Raw genomic sequence first — 14,337 nt, 5'->3', positions numbered from 1 at the left:
CCACAGATCCCCCCCATAAGTGTCCGTCGTCCACAGATCCCCCCCATAAGTGTCCGTCGTCCACAGATCCCCCCCATAAGTGTCCGTCGTCCACAGATCCCCCCCCATAAGTGTCCGTCGTCCACAGATCCCCCCCATAAGTGTCCGTCGTCCACAGATCCCCCCCATAAGTGTCCGTCGTCCACAGATGCCCCCCATAAGTGTCCGTCGTCCACAGATGCCCCCCATAAGTGTCCGTCGTCCACAGATCCCCCCATAACAGTGTCCGTCATCCACAGATCCCCCCCATAACAGTGTCCGTCATCCACAGATCCCCCCCATAACAGTGTCAGTCATCCACAGACCACCATTAGTTCCAAACCCACCAAAAGCACACTTTTTGGTAAAAAAAATAAAAAATTCTTATTTTCCTCCCCAAAAACCTAGGTGCGTCTTATGGGCCGGTGCGTCTTATAGGGCGAAAAATACGGTATTTGCAAAGCAGAATACAAACACTTCTCTTTTTTTGAACAGTCTAATATTCACTTGTCTTCAATTTTTATATATTTTCTTCTTGTTTTGATTTGGAATAGAATGTGTAGTGTTCCCAATGCATTTGTGTATGGAAATAAAAGCTATTAGAAGGATTTTGAGCTTTATTCACTTTTTTAAACACACTGCTATTATTTTGAACACAACTGTATTTTAAAACCGTTCATATTGTTGCTTCATCCCTGCCACAAGTCTGGTTTCCCTGTGCTGGCCTGCCATCTTTATCTGCCTTTTTTTTCAACAATATTCATTAAAATTGGCTGCTGCTGTTTCAAAATTCCTTCCCATGTTGCCGCAGTTTTGCCTACAAGTCCCAGAATACTGGCGTCCTAAGGGAAAGAGTGTAAATGAAGGTGGGTGTTTTCCCCATAATGTTGTTTCCACCCATTGTAGTGGGAGGAATGAAGAGCTGCTGAGGGGCAGAGATACAGCAGATGACGGTTTTCCTTCACGCTTTGCTTGTAGTTTCCATCTGCACAGGAAAGGCAGAAACTGGCTTCCTGGTGAATACAAGTATAAGGACAGAATGGTTAGTCCTATCTGTCATTCTACATGATGTAGAAACTGAAAATTAAGATCTGAATTAGTGTATAAACTAAGCATCTAAAAATGTAACTATTAACCATTTCCAGACCGGACCATTTACTCCCTTCCTGACCAGGTCTAAATGTGCAAATCTGACATTTGTCACTTTATGTGGTGATAACTTTAGAATGCCAGAGATTGTTTTCTCCTGACACATTGTACATCATGTTAATGGTAAATTTGAGTCAATATAGTTCACCTTTTATTTATGAAAAAAATCCAAAAGTTAACGAAAATTAGAAAAATTCACTGTTTTCTAAATTTAAATCTCTCTACTTTTAAGACAGTGATGCCTCATAAAATGCTCATTAATTAACAATTAGCATGTCTACTTTATGTTGGCATCATTTTAGTAATGTAATTTAATTTTTTTTAGGACGTTAGGGTAGAATTTTAGAAGCAATTTTTTAAAATTAAAAAAATTGCCCTAATCAATTTTTTGAGGACCAGTTTAGTTCTGAAGTTTTTTTGAGGAGCTCACATATTAGAAACCACCCATAAATACCCCATTTTAGAAACTACACCTCAAACTATTAAAAATTGGTTTTAGAAATGTTGTTAACCCTTTAAGTATTCCACAGGAAACAAAGCAAAATAGAGGTAAAATTTCATTTTTTATTTTGTTTTGCAAATTTCACATTTTAGTAATTAACAAGGGTTAACAACTAAACAAACCAATATTTATTAACCTGATTCTGCAGTTTACAGAAACACCCCATATGAGCTCATATACCGCTATATGGGCACACGGCACACATGATTTTTGGATCGCAGATTTTGCTGGAATGGTCTTGGGGCGCTATGTTGCATTTGAAGAGATGCTGAGGTACCCCCACAATAAAAACCCCCAAAAAGTGACCACATTTTGTATACTACACCACCCAAGAGAAGCTGTACAGCGTTATACAACGCTGTACAGCTTCAGTGCAGGGCTGATCGTGGTCTATGGAAGACCTGACAGCTCCTGTCACATGACCACTGGGACGGTACAGGAAGCAGCACGTCACTTCCTGGCTGTATACTCAGCGCTGTGTATACAGCGATCTAGAAGGCAGGGACACCCAGGAACTGTCCCTGCCTTCTCTCTGGAGTGCCGTGCTGTCACTGACAACAGGCCCCCTGCACAGCAGCTGCGCGATTAGCATGCAGCTGCAATATCTGAAAAGACGTTCTAAAACGTCTGATCAGAGATAAACCCAACCGCCCAGGACGTTTATGGTCAATGAGCAGTTGGGAAGTGGTTAATAAGAGGTTTTATATCTTTTTGGTTTTTTGGTAATGTTTTTTTCCTTGTTAAAGGTATTGTCCAGCTTATGCTAAGCTATAAGCCATCACTAGGCTGATACGTTGGGGTCAGATAACCCGCATCCCACACAATCAGCTGTTCAGGTGTAGTTTCAGCAGTGGTAATGTACGGCTCCATCAGCTGTATAGTGGATAGAGCTCATTACTGCAGTGCTGATTGTATTGACTTCAGTAGGAGCAGCGTTACAGGAATGGGCTTCCTCCACTACGCAGTTGATGGTGCTGTGTACAGTCGTGGCCAAAAGTTTTGAGAATGACACAAATATTAGTTTTCACAAAGTTTGCTGCTAAACTGCTTTTAGATCTTTGCTTCAGTTGTTTCTGTGATGTAGTGAAATATAATTACATGCACATACGTTTCAAAGGCTTTTATCGACAATTACATGACATTTATGCAAAGAGTCAGTATTTGCAGTGTTGGCCCTTCTTTGTCAGGACCTCTGCAATTCGACTGGGCATGCTATCAATCAACTTCTGGGCCAATTCCTGACTGATAGCAACCCGTTCTTTCATAATCACTTCTTGGAGTTTGTCAGAATTAGTGGGTTTTTGTTTGTCCACCCGCCTCTTGAGAACTTGTGGTCAATCCTCAATGGGATTAAGATCTGGGGAGTTTCCAGGCCATGGACCCAAAATGCCAACGTTTTGGTCCCCGAGCCACTTAATTATCACTTTTGCCTTATGGCACGGTGCTCCATCGTGCTGGAAAATGCATTGTTCTTCACCAAACTGTTGTTGGATTGTTGGAAGAAGTTGCTGTTGGAGGGTGTTTTGGTACCATTCTTTATTCATGGCTGTGTTTTTGGGCAAAATTGTGAGTGAGCCCACTCCCTTGGATGAGAAGCAACCCCACACATGAATGGTCTCAGGATGGTTTACTGTTGGCATGACACAGGACTGATGGTAGCGCTCACCGTTTCTTCTCCGGACAAGCCTTTTTCCAGATGCCCCAAACAATCGGAAAGAGGCTTCATCGGAGAATATGACTTTGCCCCAGTCCTCAACAGTCCATTCACCAAACTTTCTGCAGAAGATCAATCTGTCCCTGATGTTTTTTTTGGAGAGAAGTGGCTTCTTTGCTGCCCTTCTTGACACCAGGCCATCTTCCAAAAGTCTTCGCCTCACTGTGCGTGCAGATGCGCTCACACCTGCCTGCTGCCATTCCTGAGCAAGCTCTGCACTGGTGGCACTCCGATCCCGCAGCTGAATCCTCTTTAGGAGACGATCCTGGCACTTGCTGGACTTTCTTGGACGCCCTGAAGCCGCCTTAACAAGAATTAAACCTCTTTCCTTGAAGTTCTTGATGATCCTATAAATTGTTGGTGAGGTGCAATCTTAGTAGCCACAATATCCTTGCCTGTGAAGCCATTTTTATGCAACGCAATGATGGCTGCACACGTTTCTTTGCAGGTCACCATGGTTAACAATGGAAGAACAAGGATTTCAAGCATCACCCTCCTTTTAACATGTCAAGTCTGCCATTTTAACCCAATCAGCCTGACATAAAGATCTCCAGCCTTGTGCTCGTCAACATTCTCACCTGCGTTAACAAGACGATTACTGAAATGATCTCAGCAGGTCCTTTAATGACAGCAATGAAATGCAGTGGAAAGTTTTTTTTGGGATAAAGTTAATTTTCATGGCAAAGAAGGACTATGCAATTCATCTGATCACTCTTCATAACATTCTGGAGTATATGCAAATTGCTATTATAAAAACTTAAGCAGCAACTTTTCCAATTTCCAATATTTATGTAATTCTCAAAACTTTTGGCCACGACTGTAGTTCCATCACTACAGCTGATTGGTGAGAATTCAGGGTTTCAGACTTCTACCAGTCAATGGGGGATAGGCCATCACATAATAAAAGCTGAATAACCCCTTTAATGGCACTGGGGGACAGAGCATTATGGGTATAGGCTTTGCCAGTAGGAGGCTGACAGTAGAGATGCAAAAAGTGTTGGCTCTGCCCAGGTGAACTATAACCTCTCCACAGAAGCTAAGCTAATCAATTTTAGCCTTTGTATCCATAGGACACATGCACTACTTGTATGCCCAGGTCTGCTGCATAGTTTTTTTATTTTAATTTTTGTATTTTTTATTTTTTTTCCTTAGCCTGAATTCTTTATTGCAGAAGTTTTACTGCTTACCACAGCTTCATTGTGGGCTGTCTCTTCAGCTGATCCCTCTGCGATCTTGGACATTCTTGCAGTTACCCAGTCCCCCTAAATTGCTTCCATAGCTGGAATTCCAGTAACGCCACACTGTCTGAGGTTACTGAAGGGATGACCCTATGTCATCCCAAGATTCTAGACAGGTAAAAGCCATGGGTCCCCTTGTTCCCCATAGGTCCCTCTCAGGTTCCCCTGCTCTGGGTGCAATGCCTGGGTCCTGGAGCTTCTTCCTCTGGTCTTGTCCCAGAACCTATGTTTCTCAAGTGCTGCTCTGCTCGGACTGTCTGGAGCTGCACTTTTTATTCATCCTATCTGTGCTCTGGTTCCATTTTTTTCTGGCTTCCTCCCACTTCCTTTGAGATGTCTCCCTAGAATCCATTTCACCATATAGTTTAGGTCCTTGGAGGCCATTGGGGCCTAAAAAAAGGTCCTCATTGCCATCCCATTTTCAGGGGGCAGACTTCTTGTTAAGCATCTGAAAGAACATACCTTTTGATCCCACAGGGTAAGGTGTTCCTTTCTGCCCCAGAAAAGTACCATTTGCCTGCCTAGTTCTTCTTCTCCTCATTGCAGAGGTAACATTCCTTTCAGGGCCCTTCCTCCCATCAGGACAAAATACCTTCTCATTCCTCTGAGATGCAGTGCCTGTCATTTAATCTAAAACCCTCCTGGCATTTGCGCCTCATTACCACCAGATCCACACTAGCAAAGCCTGTTCTGGTTGAAGGTCTTTTAGGTGGGTTACTGTGATCCCCTACCTAAACAATCTCCTGGTTAAGGACCCCTCCATTGAGGACAATCTGACCACCCTTCTGGTCATCCAGGACTTTATGTTCACTTTTTCGGGTCAACTTTTTGGGCATGATCTTTGACACCTATTAGGGCAGAGTGTCACAGTTGTGTCACAGTATTGTTCGCCGTGACACGTGTGCCATGAATGCTGGTTGCCAGGAGCAACATGTTGTTGTTGCAGCATGTTTTTACCTTCCTCCTTTCTCCTGGTTCTTTCCCTGTCTGGTACTGGTGGGGATAACTACTTGGCTGGGTGTGGCCACTAGGGGTTTATATTGCCTGTGGCTTTTAGGATGGATTCAGTTGTACTCCAGCCTTTGTTGGTGCTGGAGCTTTGCTCCTTTCCTGGGTGTTCCATCTGCCCAGTCCTTGAGGACCACCTAGTGGGACATTGATGTCTCCCCCATGTCATCTTGATATCACCTTCCCTTCCTTTCCCTACTCTGTGTGGTATGTTACGGGTTGGTGTTTTATGTCTAGTTGTTGTTGTTGTTGTTATGTCTGGTCTGTTGGAGTTTGTAGTCCTGCATGTTTCCTAGACATTCTCCTGTGCATTCGGTGAGAGGGCCCCAGGGTTCCCCAGTGGGGAACTACAAATCAGTGAGCAGCTCTGCCTGGTACCTTCATGCATCTTGTCCGCATTGGGGTCCAGGCAGTTACTGGTCTGCTGGTTCCCATGTTTGGTGTTTGTACTGTGTCCTGTTTGGGGTGTGCGCTCAAGTACATTATGCACGGGTTCCATTTGTGTGGCTGCGGCAGGTAATTGTGGTGTTCTGGTTCTTACGTGCCGATCCAGTAGGTGTTCACGGTCTCCTTTTCCCTGCATCTAGGCCAGGTGAGACTCCTGTTCTTCCGATTCTTGGAGGAACAGGTTGTCTCATGCCCTTTCATTATCTGTAGGGCTGTTCAGGGATTCCAGGGTCCGAGGTTCCTGGATATGAGTCGTCCTACCATCTGGGTCTGCTCATACGGTGTGAGGAGTCAGGGCCAGGATTAGGGTGGCTGTAGGGGGTGACCTGCTCCCTTTTCCCTGTGTCCAGACCTAGTTGTTATCCCCGTTTCTTCCACGGAGTACGGTGGGGAGTCCTCCTTCCAGAGGTTAAGATCCAATTTCTTCTGTTTGGTATGTCTCTCCTTCACAGGCACTCACATTGGCCTCTTTTGAGGTGGTACTGTATGCTTAGTTCCACAGGCGTTCTCTGTATTTGGTGATTCTTTCCCGCTGGGACAAGTCCCCATCCTCTCTGGATCTGCCAATTCTTTTTCCCCTCCAGGTTCATCAGGACCTCATCCTGTGGCTTTTCTCCCCAGCCTTCTCTCTGGGCAATACCTTTTTGCCTTTCCTCTGACAGGGGTCTACTACTGATGCCAGCCTCTCTGGCTGGGTAGCAGTCCTGTTGCCTGTGTGCAAGTCAGATAGGCAGGGTGATAGGCAGTGACAGTTATGGCACCTGTACAGTGCTTAGTGAAGGATATTGCAAAAATGTTTAACACTCAACTATCTATACAAAGTATTAAAAATAAACTGAAATTAGAATCTTCTCCCTTGAGGGAAATTTTGCTTGTTATCCTGGGAAGTTGCTTTTCTTGTGGTCATTACTTCTTCCATCATTCTCATAACCTCTTTGCCCTTCCTGAATGTTAGCTAGCGTAAGGGTTTGGCATCCTCCAAGACCTCCATATCTAGATCGATTTGGTTTGTGATCAAGGAAGCCTAAGGCACATGTTGCACTTAAAAGCAGTAGCCATAGTTAATAATAGCACTATATTGTAAGCCTGGTTTGCTAATATCCTTCGGAGCCCTCCATATCCAGATCTATTTGGTTTGTGATCAAGGAAGCCTATGTAGCCAAAGGTAGGGTTCCGCTCTTCCTGGTGACCGGGCACCTGTTCTGTTGGGGCTTCCTGGGAGGTTTATTATCCGCCTTGCAAGGCTGCTACCTGGGCCTCAGTTCACATCTTTGCCAAGTTCTACCAGATCCATTCTTTGGCTTCCACCTTTGCCAGTTTGTGTTGTAAGGTGCTGCAGGAAGCTGTGCACTAGGCTGTCCTCAGCTACTGCTTTTGGACTGGCTATGGCACTTGATCCGCTCTGGAGCAGGCGCCATCTTTAAAGACCCGACATCCGCCGTACATGTACAGCGGATGTCGTGAAGGGTGAAATCTATGGAGTACCAGCGCCGTAGTTGTACGGCAGAAGAAGGGTATTTAAATATGGTTCCTGCTTATGAGTGCAACAAGTGCCTTAGCTGCTGGGTCTCTGTTTCAAACAGCAGAGGCCTGAGGCTAATAATTGCAACCGGTGAAAATGCCAACCACAGCTATTTTACCCTTTTAGATGCCGCAGTCAAAAGTGACCTCAGCATCGAAATGCTGAAACCTCGGAAGTGCTGCACTTCACGGCCAGGAACAGCTACCTCATGTGGCTGTCTGGGAAGCCGTTCCTTCTCTCCAATGTGCTGGACCTCTCTGAAGAGACCCAGCGTATCAGAGCTGCAGTTTCTATGGAGGCCTTCAGGTGGCAGGGCTCCGAAGGATATTAGCAAACCAGGCTTACAATATAGTGCTATTATTAACTATGGCTACTGCTTTTAAGTGCAACATGTGCCTTAGCCGTTGGGTCTCTTCTGTTTCAAACAGCAGAGGCCCGAGGCTAATGAGTGCAACTGGTGAAAATGCCAACCACAGCCATTTAACCCTTTAGATGCAATCTAAATGCTGCGCTTCACGGCCAAGAACAACTAACGTGCTGCACTTCACAGCCAGGAACAACTAACCCTTGCGGCTGTCTGGGGAACTGTTCCTTCTCTCCGATGTGCTGGACTGGTCATAAGTGACCCAGCGTATCACCCAGCAGTGTAGTTTCTATCGAGGTCTTCAGATGACAGGGCTCCAAAGGATATTAGAAAACCAGGCTTACAATATAGTGCTATTGAACTACAATGTAAGCTAAAAGTGATCCGAAGATCACATATGTTCTATGAGGGGGTAAAAAAAAAACTAGAGATCATAGGCATCACCACGTCCGTGAGATACGGCGAATGGTGTAATAAAAAAAATAAAAAAAATGGCCAGTTCGCCATATTTTCATTGCCTCAGTTCCCCTAAAAAAAATGAATAAAATGTGATCAAAAAGTCACACACACTCAAAAATGATATCCATAAAAACTAAAGATTGTCCCCAACAAATATGAGCTCCCACATAGTACTGTAGACATAACTATAAAAATAAAAAAAAGTTATAACAGTCAGAATATGGCAAAGAAAAGAGAAAAATTGTTTTCAGTATTAAAAAGCAAGAAAAACTGTGGTATTGTAATTGTACTGACCCAGAGAATGGAGGTAACAGATCAGTTTTACCTTATATGGAACACCATAGAGACAAGACCCATAAAACTGTGTCTGTATTGCATTTTTTTTTTCAAATTCCCACCCCATTTGGAATTTTATTCCAGCTTCCCACTACATTGTGTCCAATATTAAGTGGTGCCATTAGAAAGTACAACTTGTCCCGCAAAAGACAAGCCCTCATACGGCTATGTAAATGCAAAAATAAAAAGCTATGGCTTCAGGAAAGCACAAAATGAAAAATCCTCTGGACTCAAGGGAATTAAAGAGGACCTTTCACCGGATTTTATTGAGACAAGTACCTGTACTTGCGGGGAACCGTACGGACCGCTGTATGGAAAAAGTTAACAGTAAGAGGGAGCTCCCTCTTCCATCGGGGGGCTGCTGTGCCTTTGCAGCCCCCCGAAGGAGAGAGAGAGAGCCCCGTCCTTACCCTTCCCCGTCTGCGAAGTTCTGACCACTACTGAGCAGACGGAAGGTTCCCATGGCAACAGGATGCCGTCTCAGGCATCCTGCTGTCCATGGTGCTGAACAGATCTGTGCTAAAGGCATAGATCTGTTCAGACAAAGTGTAAGTAAAATACAGTACAGTACAATATATATTGTACTGTACTGTATTATACAGACATCAGACCCACTGGATCTTAAAGAACCAAGTGGGTCTGGGTCAAAAAAAAAGTGAAAAAACAAGTAAAAATCAAAAAACACATTTATCACTGATTAAAAATGAAAAAAATAAAATTCCTTACACATGTTTGGTATCGCCGCCTCCGTAACGACCTGATCTATAAAACGGTCATGTTACTTTACCCGAACGGTAAACGCCATAAAAATAAAAAATAAAAAACTATGATGAAATTTAAATTTTGCCCACCTTACTTCCCAAAAAAGCTAATAAAAGTGATCAAAAAAGTCGCATGTTCGCCAAAATTGTAACAATCAAACCGTCATCTCATCCCGCAAAAATCATACCCTACCCAAGATAATCGCCAAAAAACTGAAAAAACTATGGCTCTCAGACTATGGAGACACTAAAACATGATTTTTTTGGTTTCAAAAATGAAATCCTTGTGTAAAACTTACATAAGCAAAAAAAAAAGTATACATATTAGGTATCGCCGCGTCCGTATCGACCGGCTCTATAAAAATATCACATGAGTTAACCCCTCAGGGGACCACCGTAAAAAAAAGAAAAATAAAAACGGTGTAAAAAAAAAACATTTTTTGTCATCTTACGTCACAAAAAGTGTAATAGCAAGCGATCAAAAAGTCATATGCGCCCCAAAATAGTGCCAATAAAACAGCCATCTCATCCCGCAAAAAATTAGACCCTACTTAAGATAATCGCCCAACAACTGAAAAAACTATGGCTCTTAGGCTATGGAGACACTAAAACTTTTTTTGTTTTAAAAATGAAATCATTGTGTAAAACTTACATAAATAAAAAAAATTGTATACATATTAGGTATCACCGCGTCCGTGACAACCTGCTCTATAAAATTACCACATGATCTAACCTATCAGATGAATGTTGTAAATAACAAAAAAAAGTGCCAAAAAAGCTATTATTACCTTGCCGCACAAAAAGTGTAATATAGAGCAAACAAAAAACATATGTACCCTAAACTAGTACCAACAAAACTGCCACCCTATCCCGTAGTTTCTAAAATGGGGTCACTTTTTTGGAGTTTCTACTCTACGGGTGCATCAGGGGGGCTTCAAATGGGACATGGTGTCAAAAAAACCAGTCCAGCAAAATCTGCCTTCCAAAAACCATATGGCATTCCTTTCCTTCTGCGCCCTGCCGTGTGCCCGTACAGCAGTTTACGACCACATATGGGGTGTTTCTGTAAACTACAGAATCCGGGCAATAAATATTGAGTTTTGTTTGGCTGTTAACGCTTGCTTTGTTACTTGAAAAAAAATATTAAAATGGAAAATCTTCCAAAAAAGTGAAATTTTGAAATTGTATCTCTATTTTCCATCAAATCTTGTGCAACACCTAAAGGGTTAACAAAGTTTGTAAAATCAGTTTTGAATACCTTGAGGGGTGTAGTTTCTTAGATGGGGTCACTTTTATGGAGTTTCTACTCTAGGGGTGCATTAGGGGAGCTTCAAATGGGACATGGTGTAAATAAACCCGTCCAGCAAAATCTGCCTTCCAAAAACCAAACGGCGCACCTTTCACTCTGCGCCCCGCTGTGTGGCCGTACAGTAGTTTACGGCCACATATGGGGTGTTTCTGTAAACGGCAGAGTCGGGGCAATAAAGATAGTCTTGTTTGGCTGTTAACCCTTGCTTTGTTAGTGGAAAAAATGAGTTAAAATGGACAATTAGGCAAAAAAATGAAATTCTCAAATTTCATCCCCATTTGCCAATAACTCTTGTGCAACACCTAAAGGGTTAACGAAGTTTGTAAAATCAGTTTTGAATACCTTGAGGGGTGTAGTTTATAGAATGGGGTCATTTTTGGGTGGTTTCTATTATGTCAGCCTCGCAAAGTGACTTCAGAGCTGTAGTGGTCCCTAAAAATTGGGTTTTTGTAAATTTCTGAAAAATTTCAAGATTTGCTTCTAAACTTCTAAGCCTTGTAACATCCCCAAAAAATAAAATATCATTCCCAAAATAATTCAAACATGAAGTAGACATATAGGGAATGTAAAGTCATCACAATTTTTGGGGGTATTACTATGTATTACAGAAGTAGAGAAACTGAAACTTTGAAATTTGCTAATTTTTCCAAATTTTTGGTAAATTTGGTATTTTTTTTATGCAAAAAAAATTATTTTTTTTACTTCATTTTACCAGTGTCATGAAGTACAATATGTGACGAAAAAACAATCTCCGAATGGCCTGGATAAGTCAAAGCGTTTTAAAGTTATCAGCACTTAAAGTGACACTGGTCAGATTTGCAAAAAATGGCCAAGTCCTTAAGGTGAAATAGGGCTGAGTCCTTAAGGGGTTAAACTCTTGGCGTATTACAGAAAGTCCATAGACAGAAGAATTAGCCCTTACTCATACCGTGTTCTTCATGTCCAGCACATGATTTATAGAATTCAGATGGCATATTCATATTTCCTTTTTTTTTTTTTTAAATCCTTGATTCCAATGAAAACGCACTGTTTGGTCAGTTTTTTGCAGATTGTTGCTAGGATACCCTCTAAAAAATTGCATGGGCCACCTTCTGTTTCTGTTAAGCGGGAAAATATGGATGACACAAATTTAAGAAAATGTACACAAAGACTAAAAATGGACAAAACTTGGACATCATCAGATGAAAGACGAACCTTTTTTCATGGAGGGAAAGTGGTCATTGACATGTGTCTAAGGCCTCTTTCAGACGTGCGTTGCGGGAAAATGTGCGGGTGCGTTACGGGAACTCCCGCGATTTTTCCGCGCTAGTGCAAAACATTGTAATGCGTTTTTCACTCGCATGAGAAAAATCGCGCAAGTTTGGTACCCAAACCCGAACTTCACAGAAGTTCAGATTTGGGATCGGGGTTGTGTAGATTGTATTATTTTCCCTTATAGCATGGTTATAAGGGAAAATAATAGCATTCTGAATACAGAATGCATAGTAAAATAGCGCTGGAGGGGTTAAAAAAATAAAATAAAAATCACGCAACCCCATTCACTTCTATGGGGCCTGCGTTGCGTGAAAAACGCAGAATATAGAGCATGCTGCGATTTTCACGCAACGCACAAGTGATGCGTGAAAATCACGGCTCATGTGAACGGCCCCATAGAAATGAATGGGTCGGTATTTAGTGCCTGTGCAATGCGTTCACCTCACGCATCGCATCCGCGCGGAATACTCGCCCGTCTGAAGGGGGCCGAAGACTTGAGCCTTAGTTCCATTATTACAGGAGTTAGGAAATTAAGCGAACATGTTAACAGAACAACATTGACCTTCATTTATCAAAACTGTCTAACAGCAAGTGTGGCGTTTTTGTCCATAGCAACCAGTCTCAGTGCAATTTTCTATTTTGTCAACAGCTTACGGAATACATTTTTATCTATTTGATCTATTCAACTGTTGAATTTTTTTTTTTTTAAAGCTTAAGGCCCCTTTGACACAGGAGAGAATCCACGCGGGTGCAATGCGTGAAGTGAACGCATTGTACCCGCACTGAATCTGGACCCATTCACTTCCATGAGGCTATTCAGATGAATTGTGATTTTCACACATCACTTGTGCGTTGCGTGAAAATCTCAGCATGTTCCATAATCGGTGTTTTTCACGCAACGCAGGCCCCATTGAAATGAATAGGGATGCGTGAAAATCGCATAGGATTCGCAAGCAAGTGCGGATGCAAAGTGATTTTCACGCATGGTTGCTGGGAGATGTTAGTAAATTGATAAGTCAAATTACTGTATTATTTCCCCTTTAACATGATTATAAGGGAAAAGAATATAATTTTGAATACAGAATGCTTACTAAAATGTGGCTTGAGGGGTAAAAAAATAAATAAAAAATTAACTCCCCTCATCCTCTTGTTCGCGGAGCCGGCGTCAGCATCTTTCTTTTTTCAGGACCTGCAAAAGGACCTTTGACGTAATCTCGCTCATCACGTGGTCATCGCGATGACGTCAGCGCAGGTCCTGCTGACTGAAGATAGAAATCTTCTGTCTTTATTCAGCAGAACCTGTGCTGACATCACCGCACTCATCAAAGGTCCTTTTGCAGGTCCTGAAAGAAGAAGAGAGAAGGTGATGCCGGCTGCGCGACCAACAGGATGAGGTGAGTTTGTTTATTTTTTTAACCCCCTTAAGCCACATTTTAGTAAGCATCCTGTATTAAGAATGCTATTATTTTGTTATAAGGGAAAATAATACAATCTACAGAACACCTAACCCAAACCCGAACTTCAGTGAAGATGGTCGGGTTGGGTCTGGGTACCACATTCAGTTTTTTATCACGCGTGTGCAAATTGCATTGCACCCGCGAGATAAAAACTGAACATCAGAACGCAATCAGTTAAAACTGACTGCAATTGCGTGCCTACTCGTGCGGGTTTCCCGCAATGCACACGTGACGCACCTGGAGCAAATCTGGGACGCCCGTGTGAGAGGTGTAAAACACCTTTGATTAATCTCTTGTGAATACTTCCAGTTTATTAGAAAGTTCTGAGCACAGCCCCTCCAGTTACATTTTATTTTGTTTTTTAGTTTCCAGGATTAATGGATGTGATTAAAGTCAAACTTAGTGTAACTGGATTTAAGAATATGGAAATAATTAAAGGTAACGTGATCTTCCTACCCATTTCATTTATGTACAGTTCTGTGAATGCATTACAGTATATCCTATGCAAATTTTTTATTCATTCTGCACAGTATTCTTTTTGCAATTACACAGCTATTGTTTCTAGAAGCCATATACAGATGGAGCTAAAAATTGACACGTCAGTGTAATCTTGTGACAAAAGCCATTGAAAAAGTCTATTAACATTTTCTTGCCATTGTTTACTTAAAGGAGTTGTCCCATGAAAAATGTGCTACAGTTTTCAAACTTGCACCTGAATCTTGAATCTGATATACACTGCTCAAAAAAATAAAGGGAACACTTAAACAACACAATGTAACTCCAAGTCAATCACACTTCT

General features: G+C 42.3%; 1 protein-coding gene across 3 annotated transcripts in view; it reads left to right on the top strand.

The window, feature by feature from the left end:
• The window catches only part of COG2 (component of oligomeric golgi complex 2), a 329,606-nt gene that overhangs the window by 205,416 nt on the left and 109,853 nt on the right, over positions 1–14,337 (top strand). For all 3 annotated transcript variants that reach the window (XM_040429435.1, XM_040429434.1, XM_040429436.1), the window contains one exon: positions 13,904–13,976. In XM_040429435.1, the coding sequence (XP_040285369.1) occupies positions 13,904–13,976 (73 nt within the window). The remainder of the gene's footprint in view (positions 1–13,903; positions 13,977–14,337) is intronic.

Source organism: Bufo bufo, chromosome 4 (genome assembly GCF_905171765.1).
Source record: "Bufo bufo chromosome 4, aBufBuf1.1, whole genome shotgun sequence".
Lineage (NCBI taxonomy): Eukaryota > Metazoa > Chordata > Amphibia > Anura > Bufonidae > Bufo > Bufo bufo.
The sequence above is the reverse complement of the archived record's forward strand: the minus strand, read 5'-3'. Positions and strand labels throughout refer to the sequence as shown.